Here is a 24,763-nt window from a genome sequence, read left to right as displayed (position 1 = left end):
GAGCTGTGACGCCACTGTCCAATCAGAAGGACTACTCTCATTTTGATGTGAATGCTCCCTGACTACTAATAACACTAGCTAGCGTTTTTAGGGTTTTCTATAATAAGATTGTCATCATAATCATGTTCTCCTGGTTAATAACATAGTCTTCATTGAGGCTGCATGATAGCATTAAACCACTGGACTACACTGAAATAGCTCTTGATTTATATGAGCTCAAATGAGATAGTCAGGCCAGTGGAGGCTTCACTGTAGAAATAATGCCATAGAATTTATGACAAAACATTCACAATATTGAAAAGAAGTGGAGAGAGCTCCAAAAAATGCATTTTTATTAATTTCTCAACTTCCTTTTAATGAAATTGGATCTCCAAAAATGCTGATATTCCAGGAATGTTATACATTTCCATGCAGTTCCAGTTATTGTTATTGTTGGGGATGTTAAAAAACAGTTATGAAAACTCTGGGACAAAAAGAAAAGAAGGGGATAGTATTATAGAAAGCAGTATAAAAACAAACAACAAAAAACAAACAACAACAAAACACAAAAAAAAAACAACGAAAGAAAAAAAAAACACAACAAAACCAAAACTGGGTTGGCCCAACTGACTGGGCCATTTTTGACAACCTGATAATGATTTGATAAACTGAAGGCATCTTGTAACAATAGGCTGCTTTTTTCTTGTACTGCCCACTTTTTACCAGGCTGCTTGCACGACATAAGTTCCAGTTGGTAAAAGTTCAGGTCTTCCTGAAATGCCCATTATTCTAAGTGAAATTCTACACTTCAGATAAACAAGAGATCATATTAAGTTGTAAAACCGTAAATTGTTTCCATAATGGTGTTTGATTTCTGGAATGAATTTCTACTAAAGCCTGAGAGTAAATAAAAACATCTTCATTGTTTAAAGAACCTTGAAACTTTTTTTTTTTTTCCTGGGCCTTTTTATGGGCCTTTTTGCTGGGGGGGGGGGGGGGGGGGGGCTTGTAAGTTTGATGAAATGTATGTCACATAGTGCGTGATTGGCATTTGATTTCTCTGTGATCTGTAATTGTACTTGAGTGGCCAAGTAATAGCCTTGTAGGGGTGGTGTACTGTGCTTATTTTGTCTCTTAAACCTGTACTCCATCAGGACAAGATGCCTATTGTTTCTTTACCTCTGTGTCCTCTTGTAACAGAATGAATATTACTGTAGGTTAGACTTCCTGTGGAAGAACAAGTTCAAAAAAGAGCGGGAAGAGATCGAAACCATGGAGAACCTAAATCGGGTGCTTCTGGAGAATGTGCTTCCAGCCCACGTAGCTGAACACTTCCTGGCAAGAAACTTGAAGAATGAGGTCAGCCATCTCTGTATATCCTCTGCTCTGTAAGAAAGCAGCGTATCCTGGAAATAGCACCCAATGCCGATTCCCCCTCGCGTACCTGAAAGACTTGCTTTACAGCACTGAATGCTGTACCTTGAAGTAAAAAATGTGAAATTATCTTAAGTGGCAATGCACCTTGCCTTTTGGAGGAGGGGCAAAAAGGGTGAGAATGAAGAAGGGGATGGTTGAATCAACATGGATTTAAATTTAAATCATACGCATTCAGATACTTTTTTTCTTTGTGATCAGAGTGGAGCTGCATCCAGGTTCTGAATTTTCTTCTGGTGGCTGGAGACCTTGCTTACTGGAGTGAAAATTAACCTTTTCCCTCAAACAGCAGCTATGGTAATTCTAGAAGGAGGTTCTGAACACTGAATTACCTGTTTACTCGCTGCTTCTGGACCTAATCCAAGTACTAGAAAAGTCAACCAAAAGACCCCGGTTGACTTTGGTAGAAATTAGATGTGCTCCTAATATTGTTTTACAGTTTTAATAAAGCAAAAGAGGATGAAAAATTTTGGAAAGAGTAGTATTTAGAGAGCAGCAGTTCTAGAGATCTTAAATGCAATAGTTTTAATTACTTGTGCATACCAAAGAGTTGTTCCGAAACCGAGAAAAGAGGAGAGAGGGCAGCTTTAGGGATTCATTTTTGATTCCCTGAGTCAAAAAGGAGAATGCCTTCCCTTTCACTGTGGTTTGCATTAAGGAGTACTAATCAGTACTTTGTATCAGTACTTAGTGCTACCTGCAAATACTCATTTGGTAGCTACTATCGAAGGAAAACTGCTGTGGGGTTCCTCTGAATCCAGTGAAGACCTTGGCTGGAAGCCAGGTTGGCTCTGCTCCAGTTCTCAGTTCATTAAACACAGCAAACCATCAGGAGATTTCTTTCTCATTTATGTGCTATTCCATCTCAGCTCCCCAGCAGAGCAACACCATCTGCTCACCTTTGCATTGGCAACTGGATTTATATTGTCACCCCTCAAGATTCTTAGGTTGGAATGAGCTTTAGTAAATTTAGTGAAGATCAGAAATTGTCGTGTGCTGAGCTCTCCTATCTATCATGTCAGCTGAAGTAAAAATGATTTGACATATTTTTAGTGGCATCCCTTTAAAAAAATTTTTTGAATTGTTTTTTGTTTTGTTTACCTTTAAACACAGTTTTTGAAGAGGGAAGAACCTTTCAAATCCCTGTAAATGTTCAGGAATATCAGCATCTGTCATGTCTTCAAATTTGTTTCAGTGTCAGCAAAGATGTGTTGAGCCTTGAAGGACATTCTATATGTGTGTATGTGTACACACCTAAGAACATGTTAGGACAGATCAAGCTATCGTTTTCTTTGTGTGGATATTTAGGTCAACGGATACTGAATTGAAATTTGTCCATGTTTCCCTTAGTTGCAAACGTTTATGTTAATATGCTTTTATGTGTATTGTTTTCTGTTTAACCAAATTTTGAGATGAAAACTAATCTAATGGGTAAATAGTCTGTTTCAGATTACTGCTTCTCTTAGAATGGTACGCATGCAGCTGTACGGAGAAAAGGGAAGACAAAGCATGCTGCTGACAGGCAGCAGGAATGAAAGCAGGGAAAACGAGTGGATCAGTGCTGACTGGGAGTAGTGGGACTGTACTTTTAGAGGACCAGCAAAGGTCTTTTCTGAACAGGATACACATTGACTAATGCTGATATGGTAAAAGCAAAGTTAGGGTAATGAAGGTTTATTTGCTTTACCAGAACCTCCAGAACTGGGTTTCTGCTTATAGTCTGCATGCTGGGTACCAAACAGGGTACTTTGCAGTTGAGAGAGAGAAAGATAGGGACAAATACAAATTGAAAATCAGGAAACGGGGCCAGGATTAACTATATCTGCACCTTACTTGTGCAGCCTTTTCCTTTATGCTGTTAGCATCCAGATCCCATATTAGTAAAGAGTGCTCAGGAGCTTTTGTGCTGCAAGCTAACTGGCAAGCACATTGCTGAGCAAGAGCAATCCTGTTTCATTACCTGCAGGATGGAGCCAGCACCCTACCTAGAGCAGAAATTCTGCCCCAAAGAAGCTGACACCATACCCTTCTAAGAGGTAGAATGGGACCAGTTTGCCTCCTCCATCCCGAGAAGGTCTCCAGGCACTGGAGAAGAAGGGGGGACAGTAAGGGGAGCCAACCAGCAGAAATTCAGATGTTATCAAAGGCAAAAAAAGGGGAAAAAAAAGGGGATTGACTGCAGCAGACTTTGATTTTGTTTTTGTTGAAAGGAGCAAAGCCACTCTTTCCTGGAATGGTGTTGCATTTAATTTTCTGATTAAACAGTTTGGAGAGTACTGTTTCAAGAGAAGCATTCATAGGAAGATTAAGACACCCAGTTGCCACAGCCTTTATTATTATGAATGATCAAACTAAACTAGCTGGGAATGCCTCCTAAAAATGCTTTGACATTTATTGTGACAGCCACAATTACTACTTATCTGGTTATAAACAGTGCCATTTGTTGTTGTTTCCATGCTGGTACTATGCTATAGAGCATTAGTAGGATGGATATTGCCCCAGTATTAGAGAGGAAGGAAGAGAAATGGGACACTGCTGCTGAGCTTCAGCATATGACAAGTGTTCATATACAATGTGTTCATTTATTTTTGAGGTGGAGGAAGAGGAAGGAGTGATAACTCTGGTTATAGAAAAAGAAGATTTGTGTCTGTAATAGCAACAGTCAGACACACAACCTTACAGGTTATTTGTCCCCATACTGGGTGGACAGCCAACAGCGTAAAGGCCACTGATCTTCCTGTGTCACAACAGAGATTTTATTTGAATCTCTGCTCCTGTCTTTTGCTCAGTCATATTTTTCTTCCTGATGACTGTGAATCGTGCAAGTTGCCGTGATTTTTTCTGGGCAACACTTGTGCTTTCAGGGAAGACAGCAAAGGCACTTCCTAATAGCTAATTAGGGCTCCACTTTTTTTTCAGTGGCAATCGTAATAAGACAGGAGTTGCCACTCATCAGCAGTCCAGTCAACTGCAGCGCCCAGGCAGTATCCAGTGTTAGATACTTCAGCAAAAATTGGAGGAACGGTTGAAGATTAATGTGCTATTCACCATTCTGCTTTTACCTATAAATGTAAGGGCATATTTTGCGTCTGCAGATGCTTTTTATACACTTCCTAGTTATGCATTTTTCTAGTATTCACATAAGCATTCAGGTTTTTAACCCTCTAAGCTCGTCTTTCATGTTGTTGAAGAGCAATGAAATATATGTTTATATATCTCTTATGTAAAATAGTTTTCCTTATTCTATTTTTAAATGTTCTATTTGTCTTCTGGTTCCTGTCTCATGAGGTGGTAAAATGAATCCATCTTCTACCATCTCTGCTTCATATTATTCGGTAATCTCATATGCCTGCAGCACTGCACAGTTGGTCTCCTTTTTCTGTAAAGGTTCAGTTGCAGATCCTATCAGACCTGTATTCTTATGACTTGAAATTATATTCTCAAATAAACCTTTACATGGCGTTAGTTTCCATGTACTGTTTCAGATATGGCACCGTCCCAGCATCACCTCTGTGCCTACATTTTGTCTGATTCATAAGCTATACAACCAGTATCTCCTCAGTAGTGTAATTCTGGCACATCTTACATTCTCAGCATGCAAAATCAGCAGGATTCAATGAAAAAAACAAAACAGCTGCTATCTAATGTTTATCTCTCTGGTGAATTAAAACAACTTTTTTTTTACTAATTAACATAATCCTTACAACAATTGTGTTATTAATATTAATTATAAGTGTACTATTAATTTGGCTGGATTTAACTTACTGGATTTTTCCAGCTGGTAAGAATATGAAAAAAAAAGCATATTTTTGTTTTTAATATTTGATCACAGCTCTATACAATCTGTTTATTTTGTCAGGTGAAGTTTCAAAACTATGTGCAATAATCCATGTTTTGAGTATTAATGATCTACATTCTGCTATAAACACTCTTGTATCTCCCTCGAGTCCTTTACGTAACACTGTGAATTTCCCCTTCTGTATTCCCAAGGCCCTCTACTTGTGATGCAGTCCTCTTGTAATAACCAGCACCGTGTGTGCGGCCTGAATTCCTTCACCCCAAAGTGAAATCAAGTTACAGGGAAAGTGACTTGAGGAAATAGAAGGAAAGCTGAGTTAACTACAGAACGCAGTCTCTGTACCTCTTCTGCTAAGTTGTCTACGAAGAGCACTCAGCACATCAGATGTTAACTTTTGAGTACATTTATATGCAAATGCTACTCTAGCTTCAGTGTAGACATGCCTGCCGTAAACTTGAAGTAGGTACATGTGAAGCAAAATGCAGACTGCGAAAGCGAAATATTTGAGGAGTGGGCCTGTTAATCTTCTTCTGCAGCTCCACTGAACTAATTTCAAGTTAGTTTGAGTATGTCTGCACCAAGTCTAGATGCATACATACTCAAGATAGCTGCCAGTGTATGTCACTGCAATATTACAGAGAGGACCCCGTTTTAAGTGTGGGAGATTGCAGCAAAGAGAAGTCCTTTTGGGCTTGAGCCTCTGAATTTTGTAGTCATCCTGTACAGTTTCAGGCACTCCTCTTGAGTGCCTACATGAGGAAAAATTACCTCTTCAGCCTGTTTTCCATAACTGACTGAGAGAGAGGAACACTATCTGAGGTGATTCGGCCCATCTGGCATTAAAATGACCTTCCAGATAGGGGCATCTGCTGTACTGGCAATATAGAACACATACGATGACTGTGCTCTCAAATTAAATACTTCAGTCTAACCAAATTCAGTTGATGTCATCCAGCCAGAGGGGCTCCCTCTCCCCACTGTTTGATTACTTTATTATATGGATTAATTTCATTAACCAGGTGTTTATGGAGGTGGATAAAATAGATGGCAGAAAAATATTATCACAATATTGGTTCTTCAGGAAAACCTCTTTTGGGAAGAGGACAATGGAGATCCAGAACTCCTTTGAAGTTAAGTAGCGATCTGACAGTGAACTCATCAGCTTGGACGTTTTGTTTAGTTGTTTTTCATTTGCACAATCAGGTCACTTTAGAGTGATACTGAGTTTGTATATATGGCGGTAAGCTGGGTGTCAGGTACAGATGGGCAATTTCAGTTGGCTCTGCTTTAAGAATATAAGTAATAATGGTGAATTGCAACGATATATTTCACCCCCACCGTCCAGCAGCATGGTGGAGCTTCAGTGATGCTGTGATTATGGAATCCTTAGAAAATAAAGGGGCAGAAAAGTCTAGTAATAAATCATCTGCCTCCTCCAGCTGCCCGTGTTCCTCCCTGTCTGCCGTTATTTTCATGTTTGCCCAGAAACTTCCCTCACACCTGTTCTGGGATGAGGCGGTCAACAGTTTTCCCATAGTTCTGCTATTTTTCAGTTATACGTCACCAACAGAGATTCACTGCGTCTGTACACATCTGTGTAGAGACACACCACATTCTTTCAAAAAGAAACATACTGCCAGTGAAATTGCAAAAAAAACACCTTCGCTAAGTAAAAAGGGAAATAATATTTGATGCTTCTTGAAATCACAATTCACCTTATGCACATGAGTATTGAAATCCTTGTTTTACTCAAATAGAAACTTGAACAGAATTTGACTTTATAGTAGCTTACAGCATCTTTTATTGCTGTGATTACCTTTGTGTATAGATAGTAATTTTTTTAAGTATTAGTTTAATAAATATTCTTTATTTTCTTTTTTTCAGGATGTGAATTTATCCTGAAAGAAGAGATATTCTAACGTTTAAGGGCAGTGGAGAGGAAACTGAAGCAGGGGGTGGTGTGGTCATTTTTAGCACCAGAAGCTTCCTGTGGAGCAGAGGTGCTCTCATTTCAGTGGTCACAGAAGGCAGTGGGGAATCTGACATAAATAAGCTTTAGTTCAGGTCACTCCTTTCCCTTTGCCTCAGCTCCTTGTTCTGGAAAAGAAATGACAGTTACTTTGTCCTATTGGGCATCTTGTCATTTTAGGTTAGGAACTATCAGGATTGTGTTGCATTATGCATTTGTAGTGCATTGGGTGTGTGATTTTGGCTCAGTTTTCTAGTTATTACAATAACACAAACAGCTAATAAAAAATGAGAGATTGTTGTGCAAAATATAGTCAGTCGTGCAAGTCAGACCAAATTCTCTACATGAGAAGCCTCAGAAATGGGTCCTATCTAATAAATTAGGAACAGTTTATGTTCACGGAGTTAATGTTCAGGAGGGAAAAAAGGCAACTTTAAATCATTAAATATTTTCAGCTGTATGTGTTGAGTCTCTTCAATAATCAGGTTTATACACCATTTAAAATTAATAAATGCAACTAAATGCAAAAAATACCCAACCACCATCTTAAGGTATTTCAACGACTGCAACACCTTCCTTTTCAGAACCAGAACAGTGCATATTAATAAGGAAACTTTTATTTATGTCAGATTTTTTTTTCTCTATTCTGTTTTCTTTTGGACAGGATCTATATCATCAGTCATATGACTGTGTCTGTGTCATGTTTGCCTCTGTTCCGGATTTCAAGGAATTTTACACAGAATCTGATGTAAATAAGGAAGGCTTGGAATGTCTCAGGCTGCTAAATGAGATCATTGCTGACTTCGATGATGTATGTACTTCTAACAACAATCAGCCTCAATCGTAATCAGTTTCAATCTTAATAACCCAGGGTATGCAACAGTAAGCAAATGTACTCGAAAGGGAGAGTGGAAGAGCTGTCAGAAAAGAAATTTTGCGTGCTTAGTCACGTGGAAATTACTTACAGGGAGTATTAAAGGAAAAATAAATTTATTTGGGATAAATCAGATATTGATCTGACATCATACTCAGTTGCTTTTGATTAGCTATAATGAGAATCCTATGTGTATATCTGATGGAGAAATTTTTGCCCTTTAGCTGCAGTTCATAAGGCAGTCATGTTACATGTCATATATTAACTACAGTTTCTAAATACTGGTGCCTAAAGTCAGGTACGTAAATCTATGTCTCCTAAAATCACAGAGCTTTGTGTTATACCCAATCTGTTTTGATCTCATACAGAGCATTGCTCAGCTGATACGCAACTGACTCAAAGGATTGTATAAGTTTTAATATTCCGTCCTCTGAAGTTACAAGCAAATGCAGAGTATGACTACAGATTGATTGTGAAAAGGCAGCTGTAAAGGTCAAATAGTGTTTGTCTTAAAGAAACTTATTACTGATGAAGATACTAGAAAAAGGCATTAAGATCATGTCATGACTCAGAGAGCACAGTCTGGATTTGTGGATCTGCAGCTATAGAGGGTATTTTAGCAGCAAACCCATTTGGAGAACATTGGAATGTTAAAAACAACCTGGGATATGAATTAAAATCCTTGTATTTTAGTCCCATTGGCATGGACCATCCCATTGGCATGGAAGAGATGCTTACTTTCAGAAAGCTGCTTAAAGCTTAACTGTTGGCTCAATTGATGACTCAGTTCCAATATCAAAGTCTACTGACTTCTAAGAGCTGTATGTACAGTAAGGTGGAATTTATTCTCATCACTGTAAATTTAGTCCCTTTATAATAAAAAGGTATTTTAGCAGACGGAAATGGAGGTTGTAGCCATTGTTTTATCCATCCTTTAGTCCTTCACCCTGTATATACTTGTGAAGCCATTTGGTATCTATTAAAGAAACTGTTCCAACAACTGACGCTCTGAATGCTGTTAGAGGAACAAGGCTGCTGATTTGAATAATGAATAACCATCCTTGTTTTACAGTTATTGTCAAAGCCAAAGTTCAGTGGAGTTGAAAAGATAAAGACCATTGGAAGCACTTACATGGCAGCAACAGGATTGAGTGCCACACCCAACCAAGAACAGTGTCAGGTACAGGAAATTTCCTGTTTAATAAAAAACGTGTTCAAATGACGGCTAAAATTCTGTTCATTAAACTGCAGGTTATGTATAATGTTGTGGCCTAGGTTTTTCTCTTATTAATGTAGATTATATTGTACTGGACAAGTGTATACTTTTGTTTAGAGGCCTCCGTGAATTATCGTTCTTCACACTGCGGTTTGAAAACGCCACCTCTGTATTTGCTAAGTCTAAAACAGGCCTTCTACTCAAAATACAGTACAGCATTTTATTGCTACGTGCTGCAGCAGAACTGGATTTACAGAGTGTACAAAAGACTGCAAGAATGAGTATGTTCCGATGGAAGCTGGGAGGGCTGAGTAGCCGTATTAACCATACAGAACCCTCCGGCTCAGCACTGGGAATGTGGTCTTTTGTTTCTGGTTTACTTAATAGGGTGGGATTGGGAACTGCAGTCAGTAAAAATAAAGTTCAGAGGAGCAATTCGTAACTTTTAAGCCAAAACCCTGCTTTTGCCATGATCTTTAGAGTACGCCAGGTTAGCAACAGAGAGACAGCAATTATGAATCAACACATTCTCTGCTAAGGATTAATGTCTTCTTGCCAAACTCGTGTTCCTTCTAGACAGAAGCAATTAACACCTGAACTATAGACCTTAAGGATCCTGAGGACAAAAAAAAGAACGGTTTTAAATTAACGCTGACATTTAATACAGGGAGGTGAAGGGGATGAAGGAAATGCAGAACTGTAGACTGGAGATGAGAAGACAAAGAGGATATCTCAATCACAACTTAAAACTAGTGTGCGCACAGGAAGAAATGTATCGTTTGAGTTATTTCCACAACCTGTGAATGAAGAGATCCAAGTTTTAATGTTCCTTTGGTGATTTCGTACGCATTTTCAAAGGAAATCCACCAAAACTCAGAAGCCTTCAGTACAGATGCCCCAAGATACACAGATACTGCAGTACCTGGGGCACAGTACTGCAGTCAATGGGGCAGAGTCCAGTTGGAGGCCGGTAACCAGTGGAGTGCCTCAAGGGTCGGTACTGGGGCCCATATTATTCAATATATTCATCAATGATTTAGATGAGGGAATTGAGTGTACTATCAGCAAGTTTGCTGATGACACTAAGCTAGGAGGAGTGGCTGACACGCCAGAGGGCTGTGCTGCCATCCAGAGAGACTTGGACAGGCTGGAGATTTGGGCAGGGAATAACTTAATGAAATACAACAAGGGAAAGAGTAGGGTCCTACATCTGGGCAGAAACAACCCCAGGTTCCAGTATAGGATGGGGAGCTACCTGTTAGAGAGCAGTGTAGAGGAAAGGGACCTGGGGGTCTTGGTGGACAGCAGGATGACCATGAGCCAGCACTGTGCCCTTGTGGCCAAGAAGGCCAATGGCATCCTGGGCTGTATTAGAAGGGGGGTGGTTAGCAGATCGAGAGAGGTCCTTCTTCCCCTCTACTCTGCCCTGGTGAGACCGCATCTGGAATATTGTGTCCAGTTCTGGGCCCCTCAGTTCAAGAGGGACAGAGAGCTGCTGGAGAGAGTCCAGCGTAGGGCAACTAAGATGATTAAGGGAGTGGAGCATCTCCCTTATGAGGAAAGACTGAGGGAGCTGGGTCTCTTTAGTTTGGAGAAGAGGAGACTGAGGGGTGATCTTATTAGCGTTTATAAATATATAAAGGGGGAATGTCATGAGGATGGAGCCAGGCTCTTCTCAGTAGCAACCAATGACAGGACAAGGGGTAATGGATTCAAGCTGGAACACAAGAGGTTCCACTTAAATTTGAGAAGAAACTTCTTCTCAGTGAGGGTGACAGAGCACTGGAACAGGCTGCCCAGGGAGGTTGTGGAGTCTCCTTCTCTGGAGACATTCAAAACTCGCCTGGACGCCTTCCTGTGCAACCTCATCTAGGTGTTCCTGCTCCGACAGGGGGATTGGACTAGATGATCTTTTGAGGTCCCTTCCAATCCCTAGCATACTGTGATACTGTGATACTGTGATACCTAGTGTGGCAGTGGCTGACTGCTAGGCATGCTACTGGGAACAGGTCCCAGCTCAAAACAAGCACCCAAGGAAGACTAAGTGCCTAAGGAAGGGGATTGAATACATCAACTGAACAGGGAGCCATCTGTCTGAGCTAGGAGTGAACTCCAAAGGAAACAGACTTGATTCATCAGCTTGAGCGGACTTAAACCAATACTTAGAAATCAGGCTACACTGTTGATGTATGAGGAGACATTAAGTCCATAGCCTTTATAAGTGGTATAAGCTTTGAGCTAGTAAATTGGGGGACAGAAGATGGGGTGCCTTCTTCCTCTCTTCCTCTTGTATTTTATTCATTTTCAGGTCTAGTAGATGTTCTCAGAGGTGCTTGCTTATCTACCAGGTGAGGTCAGTGGAGGAACTCTTAAAATTGTGAATTTCATTGAAGCTTAACCATTAACTAGGGTGTCGAGCTGTGCAACAGTGAGAGGGAGAAGTCTCTGTGGGGCTGTCCACAAAAATTTTTTATTATTAAAGGGCATAAAATAGAAGCAGACACTTCAAGAAAATGAGCAAATCCTAGGCACGCATAGACACCGAGTACCTGTGAGAGATTATATAGCATTTTATCAGTTACTTGACAATCAAAACATTAGATTTGACATGTTTTGGATCTATCATCTCTAGACTGACTGACTGTGAAAGTAAAATGCATCCTGGTCTATTGGCTATTGATTGATCTAACTGATGCTGGACAGGGCACCATCTTCTACATTAATTTTCTTCTGCTGCCTCCTGGCATTAGCACATCCCTAAGGGTTTAAGTGCTTTCAAGTGTTCAGCATATTTTAGTTGTACTCTTAGCAACTAAGGCTAAGGAAAATGATTTTATTCTGTTTGTTTGACTGTTTAAATTCAGGAGCCTGAACGACAGTATATGCACATAGGAACCATGGTGGAGTTCGCCTTTGCCTTGGTGGCGAAACTGGACGTCATAAACAAGCATTCATTCAATGACTTCAAATTACGAGTAGGTATGTATCACAGGATTTTTATGAGAATATCATGGAGGAAGGGGAGGATTCAGTGTGAAGTAGCAGCTGATAAAAGTGTTAGTAGAACTGAGCAAAAAGGCCATGAAAGTAAATAGCACCATCTTTACCCTGTTTAAAGGCAGCCTACGTGGTATTGCCCGTTAACCATAGCTGCTGTAGCAGTGTTTCAAGACAGGACTTAGAAAAGGGCAGTACTCCCAAGTTAAGAATGGTTGAAAAATACATTCCCATGGCTCTGAATTGTTTTATGGTAACATTAATAATTATTCTAGAGTTTGTTAACCACATAGATTTTTTAAGCTTATCAATACCAAGGGACACACGAAGACTCTAGACATGGCTTTACAAAACCACATAAATGCTTTTGGAGGACAGGAGCTATAAGGGGCCAATGAGGCTGGAATTTGAACTATTTTAGATGTACTAAACTCAAGCAAGAATACAAAAATGCACCCTTTCCATCCCAGTGTTAGACAAAGGAGGATATTTCTCTTCTTTGTTATTCTGTGGTTATTGAAACATAAGAGCAGAGGACCAGATGTTTATATCTGAAAGGGGTATCCCTTATATTTCAGCTTCTAATTGCTTCTACTTGTGCATCATGGTATGTTAAAAAAGAAATAGGCAGCTGCAGTAAGTCACGGAAAGCATGATGAAATAAATGAATTCAGAGCTGGTCAAGAACCATATGTTCCAAAATGTTTATTTCCTGATAGCAGTACACAGCAGTTTTACAATGCAATATGTAACTTGAAAAGTGTGAAATGAAAGCAGTAAATAAATATTGCAAACCCATAAATCCTGTAAACATGTCAGAAGTATTGGATTTCCAACAGTTATTCTCCTGTCTTGTCTTTTTCTTGCTGTGCTGCTTGCTTTTCCTTTCGGCTTCTTCTTTCATATTTATTTCACAGTGCCACCCACTGGCAAAACTTGCTATCTTCTGACTTGAAATATTCGTGTGCTCCTGTGAGCGCTCCTTTGCCAGTATGTTTTGTATTCCTCACTAGAGTTAAAAAACGACAAAGCAAATCTGAAGTATGCTTCCTTCTCCAAGTGTTACAGAACTTGGTGGGTTTAAAAGAAACATGTAGCGATATATTTCTGTACAGAATACAAGTTCCTTTCTTGCCATAGATGACACATGCCACATATTTGTGAACATATCAGCAGTGTCAGTACAGATAGAGAGCTCCTGAGTGTCAGGGCTAAATCCACAAACTGATTAAAGCAATACTATTTTAGAGTGGGGACCATGAAGCAAACTTTCTAGGGGAAAAAAAAGATACCTGCTTGTGATTTTTAAAGTGTTTGCTATAGGTTCCAGAGAAGTCAGATTCCTTTGCTTCATGAAATCAGGAATGATTAGATCTATAAAGGGATACAAGCCCTAAACTGGCACTTTTGCCACCTTAATCCAATATAGGCACCACTGAGATCTTCACTTCCCGTCTTCACTTCTTCTGCACTTCCCACCACCACCTGACCATGAAAGCATCTGATATCTATAGCAATTAGAGCCACAGAAACATTTGAGCATCTATGTCCCGCATAATCCCTGCTTGCAAGAATTTAAACCCAAACTGCCATTTGTAAAAATCTTCCTCAGCCAGCATCTAAGCCTGGAATTGTTGCAACTCACTAGAGGGCTCAGCTTTCAACCTTCGTTTTCTGTGAGTGCCTGAAATGCTAGTTGTGCCTTAGGAGGTACACAGCCTACCCTGATGCTGTCAGGCGAGGGAAGGCAGCACCTAGATTATATTTCAGGCATTCCTCCCCATCTGTTAGCTAAGGTGCTTGGTTTGTCAGACAAGCTCTGATATGCTTTTGCGGCAAGTTTTGCACAGGTACAGCTTTTTTTCAGAACAGAGGCTGACATGTGGTTTTCCATATAGTTTCAAGGGTAGAACATTTGTCTGTGTTGTAGGTAAACTTAATTTGGTTCCTGCTTTTGGCTGAGGCTGCTCAAGCACGGGGATCCCTGTTCCCTGGAGAATGCTATAAGCCTAGGCTGTAGGATATTCTCTGTCTCTCTGAACAGTATTTTCTGAACAGTATTTGCCTTTTCATGGAATAATTAAATGTCTCTTTGGATACGAAAGAAGAGGACAGACGGCATCACCCTCTGTTAGAGCATTCAGCTGGATTGAGAGTACTACTCTTCTAGCCTTGCCCCAACAAACATTCACATGTGTCATGCGAAGAATACCCACACTTGCAGGAATGACATAGAGCAGCACATCCCAGAATGCCTGGGTGGCCAAAACACATTCCTAAGAGATATGGGTAGAAGTCTCCCCAAAGGAGGAGGGATCTGAAGCTGGGTCTCCAGCCCCTGAGATATTACTCAAACCATCAGCAGTGGTGGTTCAGGAAGGAGGTAAAAAAAAAAAAGTAACCTCCTGCCCATTGTATTTTGTAGGAAAGTCCCACCGCACTGCCCTAATTTCTGGACCATGGCAAAGCATATGCCACACACCTCTCCAGTATTCCCTGCTAGCCAGCTTGGGCTACTCATCAGGTGGCTTTCATGGATTCAACTCTCAGGTCCCTAGTGCTTTCTACACCTTGGATGTTGTGAAGCAGAAATACACGCGCATGACTTGGTTGTTAATGCAGGCTGTTGCAAGGCCCCAGTCCCTTTGTGCATTTAACTCCAAGAGCTTAGAGAAATATTTATCAGGTTCTATCTAGTATCCTTTAGGGTTTGCATATTTCCCCAATTTTCTAAATTTAACTGCTACAGTCACTTTATCCAGGGTTTCCAGGTGGGCTTATAGCCTGGTTGCTAGCCCATGCTGCCATGTTACATATGATCCATACTAGATGAGCCAGCCCTGAGATCCCTCCCTGTGCTACACTCACACTTTTATTTTGCTGCATAGATATCTATCCCTAATGATGGTTTCTGTTAAGGAATTAATAGATGGCAGTTGTGATCCATTGACGTGGAGGTAATTTAGAAATCCAAACTACTCACTTATCTAGGGTTTATTTCTCACTAGGTCTAACTTGGCTTTCCTGCTCACCGGTATGTATAGTTACAATTATAGCATAATTGACACTGGTTAATGATAGCACTTTTGATTTTGCCTCCTGGTTTCCTTCCCTACTGGCAGAGCACAACTCACTCCCTTTACAAACATAACATATGATACAAACTGATTGCAAGATAAAAAATGTACAGAGTCTAAGGAGGGACTATACTATATTGTTCTTCACTCTTACAGTGTGCATTTCAGAGGTAGCAATTTGTTACTTTTACTCCATGAATAATCAAATTATTTTAATACATACATTTATATTGCAATTATTTAGGACCATACTATGGACAATCCAGCCTTCAGAACAAGGCTTTAAATCCTTCCAGCTCATTCACGTTAGTTTATTCTACATTTAAGAAGCAAAGAATACTGTAAAAGTAATTTGATTTGGCCATAAACTATTGCAGAGAGGAGAAGCCCTTTTCACTACAAGTAGAAATGAAATTATTGTATATCTGTTTTCCCAGAAGCTGCTGCCTTCCCACAGTGCATTCCTCATGCTATCTAATAAAGGCAGTAGCAGGTTATTAGGATACTAATGGTTGAAAATATCAAATTTATTCAGATTGGGAGGGAGCTGTAAAACTAAAATTAGATGAACTAACTTTTGGCACTTTTATAACTAACGTCCTCCTGCTGTAAATGGTTGATAAAACACTTGTGAACAGACTATTGGTTGCTGTACTCACTATTCAGCGTGGGCCAAATACCATGTTCATTGACTTGATATGATACTAGGTGCACTGTGTGTCCTTGTTTGGTGGATCTTCTTTTTTATTGTTAAGTTCTGATGTCTTCCAGGTATCAACCATGGACCTGTAATAGCTGGAGTAATTGGAGCTCAAAAGCCACAATATGATATCTGGGGCAATACAGTAAATGTGGCCAGCAGGATGGACAGCACTGGGGTCTTAGATAAAATACAGGTAAGTCTTGGTTTTGTGATATTATTTTTCTTAATCCTTTGAGTTAGTTGCTTAAAAAACATCACATATTTGTACACTAAACAGGTCTGTGTTTTGGACCTAAGGATGCTTACAGAAAAAAATTACCTACCAGCTGTATCTGTACATTTCAAAAGAATTAGAGCTTGGGCAGAAAAGTAAAGAATTAAAAGAAAATCACAGGGAAAATTGGAGGAGGATCAAAACTTTGTCTTGACCCTACAGAGGAATACAGTGGAGGAAGTCATGGGTTGCCTGGAAATGCATCCCTAGATTAAGAGAGGATTTTAGGGAAATCACATTTCTATTCGGTGAATTTCTAAACTCGTAAAATACTAGTTCCCTTATCTCTGAACGGCATTCCTGATGTTAATTATTTCTAAATAAAGGAAATTACCATAACTGCTGTACATCAAGTTAAATCCACAAAGCAATCATGAAACTTCCCTTTTAATGAACCATGCTGATTAATAATCTTTATAGATAATTATCTGTATAGATTATAGATAGATCTCTATAGAAAAGACCTTCAGTTTACTAACTTTCCAGTGATCCCATAGGGATCACATTTAAGTATCTGCCTAGTATGCTGCCTAGCACTTTGGGATCCCAGTATGTGCTTGAAAGCACCCCAGCTCTGTGATTGAGAACTAAATAATGGAAAAGTACAGTTGCAAACTGTTGATCAAAACTGAAAACAGGAGGGATGTCAAAGTAATGACATCTATAAACAGTTGCTTGCTTCATAAAGAAAGAGAGACAGTCTGAGACAACTGATGCTGTTGAACAACCTCTGTCCTAGTGGGGTTTCACCTAAAATGGCAGAACTGTTTGGTTCAGAAGTTTGGTTCACCGCCAGTTATGTGAGAAACTGGCAACAGCAGCTCTGACAGATGATGCTAATGTCTTACTATCGCTTCATTCACACAGCCTTAGCATTTGCAAAAAAGATGGGGAAGCTTGGGTCTACTGAAATGAGAAACGGCTCCTGAAGTTGAGAAGAATGCTATATGAGGAAGAGTGTTGCCCTAGTGCCATTTATGTATCTGCGAGCCCTCTTTAGAATCCGAGGTGCAGAAATGGTTATACCCAATTTGATACTTGATGTAAGCAATTAGAATCGGCATTCAGCAACAGGCTATTTGAAAGCTCAGGTGGTCAAACCTCACTTGAGACCTGTAAGGGCCTGTAAGCGTTATAGCAAAGCCCTTATAATTGCTCAGAACATACGTTCTCATCACGCTCTGGAAGAAGATTCTGCTTTGCTCTGTTATCAGTGCTGGTTGTATTACTTTATTGTTGCAGGTCACAGAGGAGACAAACAACGTCCTGCAAACACTGGGGTACATGAGCACTTGCAGAGGAATAATAAATGTAAAAGGAAAAGGAGAATTGAAGACATACTTTGTACATACTGAAATGACAAGATCCCTTTCACAAGGGAACGTGGCATCTTGAAGAATGCTTGTACGTGTCATCAATACCATATTTTCAGGAAAGTATCACGCACTTTTTAACTACATTTTGGCCCTTAACATGCGTGCTATTTTCTGGTATGTGGCACTTATTTTAATATGGCTGCAGAATAGTCCCATGAGCCATCATTTTGCACCTTGATTTCCTATGTTCAAGGACAGTTACGATGTACGCTATAGGACTGGAAGATTGTACTGCTACTTGCACTGTTATTCAAAGACAAGAAAAGAAGGAATAGGAATTAAAAGGAGATAACTCATCCTGAAAGGACTAAAAAGAAATGCTAGTGACAAATGTGGGGAAAAAAGGCAATAAAGCTAGGGGTGCATACTATTTTCTGATGCATGGTGTTTTCGGGAAAATACAGTCGCTCCCCAATAGCATCCACTAATCTGGTATTAAAGTATACAGTATTTGTAAATAAGTTTACTCTGTCCACACATGATTTGGATGTGATCACCAGTTGCATCTCATAGCCAGGGACACGTTGGGTGGCTTGCTGGCATTCTTTCTGAAGAGAGAACTAACAATGCTGGAATAGTTTTGTACAAACGTGTCAAATGTTTTGAAGCTATTGTCTTTTGTAAGGTTAATTCATTAAAAGTTTATATGTACTTTGTCTTACTGTTGCTGTCTCTTAGTTTTGCTTCCTTCCATGGCTTCTGTCGCTTTAAACCTGCGCGTCCTCTGCTGCTGCCGCTGCTGCTTTTTAGTCAGCAGTTAGATGTTGAGGCAGGCTATGGCCAGCTATCTCAATGGCCTCAGTCAATAATATCTGCTAGACTTGCTATTGCCTTTCAGAAACTGAATCACCCCTATTGTCTTCAATCTTGGGTGGCATGACTTTGCAGTCATTTAGCCCCTAGGTGATACAGAACACTTACCTCAAATCCACAAACACAAGCAAAGTGGGGGATACTGGAGACAGTAGTAGTGTTACTACTTTGCCACTGGCCTGCAATGCTTAAACAATAACTAGGAGAAGCTGTAGGAGAGAAGAAATGTTTTGTTTGTTTTGCACTTTGACAACCTCTTTTGCTCTTGCATGCCTTTCTCTTAACCTTTACAATGCCGGATTTCATGGGATGTTTAAAATAATCTAATTGATCAGGACATGAGTATGAGCGGAAGGTACAAAAAATGCTACTTTGTAGATATTCAAGATTAATTTAAAACCCGTTGAATTAAAAAGTATCACGCTTTTCATACATAAGCCAGGTGAAAGATTGAAAAAGCAGGTAATTGTACTATGCTCTTTTGAAGCATAGGTAGTAAAGATTATTTTTTACTTTGCTATAATGAGTACTTGAAATTAACAAATCCTTTTAGTCATAACATCCTAACAAGACCTAAATTAATAAAATTCTATTTACAAAATAGCATATAATTACAAATTTTTTTTCTGACTGATATCTTATGAATATCTTATAAGTAAATATCTTCTAAGTAAACTTATGCACTACTAGGTCAGGCATGTTATGGAAATGTAAAAAGTATTCTTTTCTCATTCTTGGAACATATATTTACATTTATATTGCATTGGTGTCCTTTCGGAAGGAGTTCTCAAAACTGTGGCTCTCAAATAAAGGGCATCATGCCACAGTCTCAATGAGCGTGGCAGTTTACCAACTGTAGCAATCTGCCCACTAGCAAATTCGAATGGCAGTAGATTTCAAAATGCCTACATCTGCAGTAAAATAGACAATCTGGATTTTGATCCCTTTAAGTTAGTCTAAAAGCAAAATGCAAGTTATTTCAGTTATGTCCAACATAACACACTTGACGTCTCACCCAGAGCTGGAGACTTTTGCTCAGTAACTCTCGAGATAGGTGCTCGGTCTAATAAATCTCATTAAAAACATTCTGTTGTCTTTATGATTTCTTCCTTTTAATTAATAAGTTAAGATTAATATTTTCCAGTGGAATGAAAGACTTTCCAAATAGCTCACATGGCTGCAGAAACAATGTCTCAGTCATTGCCTAAAACAAGCTATCATTTAGCTATGCTTTAAGACTTCTAAATCCCTGCTCTCCACTTACTATAAATTTGTCCTAGGAACACAGAAAAAAAAATATTAATCTCCTAGACTTTGAATGTACTTTGGGCCTTTAAAATCATTCTGGTATTATCAGAGGTCAAAGCAATCATTTCTTACTGTGGATGAAAACCCTTTATATAAAGTTGATTATATTGTACTGTCATATCTATGTGCAGATGTCAGGTGTGAACTGTACGTTCAGGATTTTGCTTTTCATTGCACATTCTTGCGCATCAGTAGCAAACCTTGTACCTAACTTGATAGCCTTGCTTCTATGATTTTGATAAAAGTTAACCAATTTTATATTTCTATAAGCCATGAAACGTTAAAACATTTGAATGGCTGTGAGCTGACTGGGCCAATGAAATATAAAGAACGATATATACGTGCCCTCTGAGATCATGTTGAAGATGGCCTTGTTCAGAGCACTCATGTTTCACTGGTGTTCTTCTCTCATTTTGTAGTTGCATTCAGATTCTTGCAGCCAAATCCTGCTAAAGAAGAAGAAAGTGGGCAAAAGATGATTATACATGCAGTATGATGTCCAAAGAAAGGTGCATACCATCGTCTCTCTAGCCTTCAGTTGCTGAGTATTATTAGCTTTCTAGTGCCAAGAAGCTATTTGTATCCAATAAATACTTTTTGTCTTCCAATGCATTTTACATCTACTGTTTATACTGTTTTCTTTTTCCCCTGTTTAGATTGACCCAGAGTTCTTGTATCCTCTTTCTTCCTCTCCAGCAGTGATTTCATCTGCCTTAATAACTGGATATAACTGTTCATGTATCAGTATGTAACTTGAAAAGCTTTATGATAACCATACAAACCAGTATTTGACATTCCATATATTCTACATCAAGTAAGGCTCAAGTTCTACAGCTTCCATGTTGGTGCTGTAGTTCATAGGTCACTAGTGAACCTCAAAGAGTGTGACTTCAAAAAGTACAATGCAATTTTTCACACCGTGTTTCATACCGTGAGGCAGCAGCCAAAAGATCAATAGAAGAGTGGTTCACTGTGGTCTGGGAAAATGAAATCCAAATGGGAATACCTGGAGAGCCTGATGGATTTCTTTTTCAAAGTCAATGATTTGCTCCAATTTATGGAGGGCTACCAAAGGACAGGAAGAAAAATCAGACTTGCAGATATTTTTGTTAACTACAAACATAGTTAGGATTACCTGTAAATTGATGCTGTTTAGCTGCTCTTTCTAAAAAGAGGCATTAGCATCTTATTTATGCTGTGTGAAAAGCCTTTTTCATTCTCTTTGTATTTCTTTATAATTCCTCTATTTTGTAAAGTATCTGCAGACCTTCCCTTTTTCCACCTGTTCATTTCTAAAGAGACAGCTGTGCGCATCTGAAGGTAGAGCTGTTGAAAGTCTGTCCTGTTTTGTTTTCAGCACTTCACACCAGGACAAATAATTAGCTAAGTTGTCAGGATGCTCTATATAGCAGCAGATTTACTGTTAAAAGCAATGATTACTTTGTCCTTTGATATGTAGTTTTCTTTTTGGTTGTACTTCTGTATGACAATATTTTAATTTTTCATTTTCAGATAGCATATTCTCCTTCACCTAACCTAGATACTACCCTTCAACACTTTTTACAGGTAGACCCCAAACAATTTTATGACTAGGGCCTTTTCGTTTTATTCTTCCTTTCTTGTCTAAAATAGTGGAGTGACTCTGGGTAAGAAACAAATGTAGAATGAGATATAAGTGCCTTAAATAAAACATGTAATTAAGAGAGTGGTTTTTTTCCTTGAAGTACTTCAGATTTGTGCAGATTCGTCAAAAGTGTATAAATCAGCTGTAGCTGGTTCACCCTAAAGTTTGCTACATACTAATTTTAAACATTTTCAAATTTAAGGGCAGGAATTATTCTGGTCAATGTAGTTATTAATATGTCAAAATGCAAGATAAGGACATTTTAATGCTGTTTGGAACTATGAAGTTATGACCCCCTTTTTGTTGTAAGATGTCACTGCTCAAAGCAAAGATTCTGCCAAGAATTGTTTGAAAATTTTTGATGGAATATTTTTCAAATATATTTGTAGCCATTGAGATGCTTTTCCTGAAAATCTCAGTTTTGACAGGAAAAAATGCATGTGAAGTATTTTGAAAGATTGACATTCCATGACTAGAAATTTTCACGTTTGCATTCCAAAACAGTGTTACAAATAACAATTGTTATAAAAGTAATGTCCGCCTCATATAAAATTGTGTATTACTCTACTTACTGAGAGGGTTATTGAACAGAATGTTCATCTGACTTGATGAATTGGAATATCCATTCAGCAAGTATCAGTCAGCACACAAATGATAGTTGAAATTATATCAGTTAACCACTTATCATTTTATAATTTTTTTCAATTATTAAAATAAAAATAATTATCATATTTGAAAAGCATAATTCTCCAGTCCAGCAGTTGAAATTGTAGTCACAGACCAACCAGGAAGTGTTTGCAATCTGCAGACCAAGGCTCAAACATAGTAATTGTGTAGAGAATTATTTGAAACAACAGATATATTTAGGGAAAAAGAAAATTTTTCCTGAGTAGCTCATGAACAAAAAAAAACAACCTTGAAGATTGCAAAAGGTGTGCTGACTTCTGCAGGTGATATACAGTTTTCTCTGTCTCCTTCAGAGACAGAGCCTTCTCTGAAGAGCCCTTTTATTTGAGACAGGCAGTCTGTCACTAATCCAGGGTCTGGAAGAAACAAGCACTTGTGTGAAACAACTGGCTTGGACCAAAGCTACGGCAGTGGAAAGGGGACAGTTTTTGAGCAGTTTTTGTTTCAGCCTCTTTTTCAAGGGCCATCGGATGCAGCATTTGCTGGCAAAGGCTGTCTCTCCTTCGTGGATCAGCTGAAGGTCAAGAACATACAGCAATCCGATACATGTTGAGGTCAAACAGCAAGGACAGGAGATTAATTGCTAAGCCTTAATTTGAGGCTTGCCATCACAGCTCTAAGTGACATGAGTTTGAAGCAGGTACGTCAGCTTGTAGTAAGAAAACAGCTACTGTGTTTTTTCTGCGTTATCAATGACCTATCCAGTTATATGTCATTTGTCCTCTTGTGTCCATCCCATCTCCATCCCCCTGTTGTTGTCATCTCCATCGCATCCGTCATCATCCCCCTGCCCCCGCCGTTACCATTTGCTTCACAAATTCCTTTAGGAATTTTCTTGAAAGTTATTCCATAAGCCAGTATGACATTTCAGAACAGCGACTCTGACATTGAGACACCTTTATGACTATAAAAGTACATATCAACATATTTGAAATTCAGGAGCCTTCGCAGTGGAACCTGAGGGGGATACTGCTCATCCCTAAAAAGGCTGCCAATTGAACTTCTTAAGATTCTGAATTCAAAGCAACTTTTAACACTTTGGTCCCTGAGCTCATCTGTATTTGAATGCTTCCTTTTGACCATATAGATTAAAATTGCTCCATCGCTCTCTCATAATTGTTTACATGTTCATATTTAAATTACGAAGGAAACAGACTGACCTCCCATCCTACTCTATAATGGGAACATACACTTAACAGTAGCCTAGTAGCAATGTATGATCTAAGTCTGGTTGTAACTGGAACAAAAGCCCCTGGGTGTTCATATCCTGCTTCTGGGGAGTCTGAGAAAGGTGACCAGGAAGAAAAAGCCTTTGTAAGAGTCAAATAATTCTAAAGGAATTTATACCTTCATTGGGAAGGAAAAATGAACTGAAAACCATCATTTTAGATTATTTCAAATGGGTGGTTTAGGACAAATATGTAACAAGCATCCAGCAGTATTTTTGACATTCTGAATTGCATCCAGATAGTGCAATTCAATTAATGCCATCTTAAACGTTAATCAGAATGCACTACATGTGAACAGTAGAAGGAAAACTGGAGAGAAACATTTTAGATCTGACTTCAGAGCTCTTGCCTAGCTGAGATTTCTGGCGAACAGTTTCTTGTGGCTCTATTTATAGCTGCAGCTTCAGCTGAGCTGCTTTTTATAAATGGGCTTGCTATCTCTTGGTGCTCGGACTAAACTACAAAAAAGCACTTGCACAGTGGCAAACATGTCTCTGCGTAGGAAGCTGATGTAAGGCAGCTGTTGGATTTTCAATTCCACTGCTCTCTTATGCTGCGCTAATTTGGCCCATGCTGCAGAAAGAAGAGGACCCTAATTGGTAGAGGGATGTTATTAGATAAGCAGATGGGAATTGTCACGAATGATTTAAAAAAACACCCACCCAAGACTGTAGAGTATAAATACCTCCACACTGCACTTGCGAAGAAGCAAGAGGCTACATTATTCAGTGTGTTAGTGATGAGAGAGCAGCAGCTATATAGTAGGGCTGGGACTTTTACATCAGTAGACCTGAATTATTGCATAAGTCCATGATGCCCAAAAGAATTGGTTGCAAAGATCTCTGGTACCCTGAATGTTGGGGTTGTTTTTTTTTTTAATAAAGCTTGGATGTTCAGTAAAAATAAGATGCCTGGAAGAGTGCTGTTGTGAAAGTTCTTGTCAAAAGATACCAGTAGCAATAATAATAGTAGTGCTGTACCTATGGCGCATTAGTTCTGCAACTGTGGTTGCGGAAAAGAAAGGTAAAACAAACCGAGCTCGTCACAGATCCCCAAGCAGCACAGTAAGCGCAGTTATGTGTATGTATTAAAGCAGGATAACCGCGAGGTGCATACACAAACTAGGAGCCAGGTGATACCAGCAAAGAGCAGTTTTAGGGTCAATCTGTTGTTAGAGACTGGCACCCGTGAGGCACTTACGTTCAGTGTCCCCAACACAAGTGTTTGTGTGCAAGAGAGACTTCCAGCCACATTGCCCGAAATGGCTGAGCATCCTGTTAAGACCTGTGCCCGAGGAGGTGTGGGCCAAAGAGACCCCGTGTTCCCCTGAGACTCGGGATCCTCACCCTGGTAGGAACTCTGCGCCTCGGTGTGGTTTTATTCAACCCCTCCATTTAAAAGCGG

General features: G+C 39.4%; 1 protein-coding gene across 1 annotated transcript in view; it reads left to right on the top strand.

Annotated features, from left to right (window-relative positions):
• The window catches only part of ADCY2 (adenylate cyclase 2), a gene marked incomplete at its 5' end in the record, with an annotated part of 231,495 nt that extends 213,712 nt beyond the window's left edge, over window positions 1-17,783 (top strand). Inside the window, 6 exons of the mRNA XM_082479253.1 lie at window positions 1,180-1,338; window positions 7,846-7,992; window positions 9,128-9,235; window positions 12,136-12,250; window positions 16,117-16,241; window positions 17,565-17,783. Of these exons, the coding sequence (XP_082335379.1) occupies window positions 1,180-1,338; window positions 7,846-7,992; window positions 9,128-9,235; window positions 12,136-12,250; window positions 16,117-16,241; window positions 17,565-17,717 (807 nt within the window). The 3' untranslated portion in view covers window positions 17,718-17,783. The remainder of the gene's footprint in view (window positions 1-1,179; window positions 1,339-7,845; window positions 7,993-9,127; window positions 9,236-12,135; window positions 12,251-16,116; window positions 16,242-17,564) is intronic.
• Between the last annotated feature and the right edge of the window lie 6,980 nt (window positions 17,784-24,763).

The sequence above is a fragment of the Vanellus vanellus genome (genome assembly GCF_965231255.1).
Source record: "Vanellus vanellus genome assembly, chromosome: 2".
In the NCBI taxonomy this organism is placed as follows: domain Eukaryota; kingdom Metazoa; phylum Chordata; class Aves; order Charadriiformes; family Charadriidae; genus Vanellus; species Vanellus vanellus.
The sequence above is the reverse complement of the archived record's forward strand: the minus strand, read 5'-3'. Positions and strand labels throughout refer to the sequence as shown.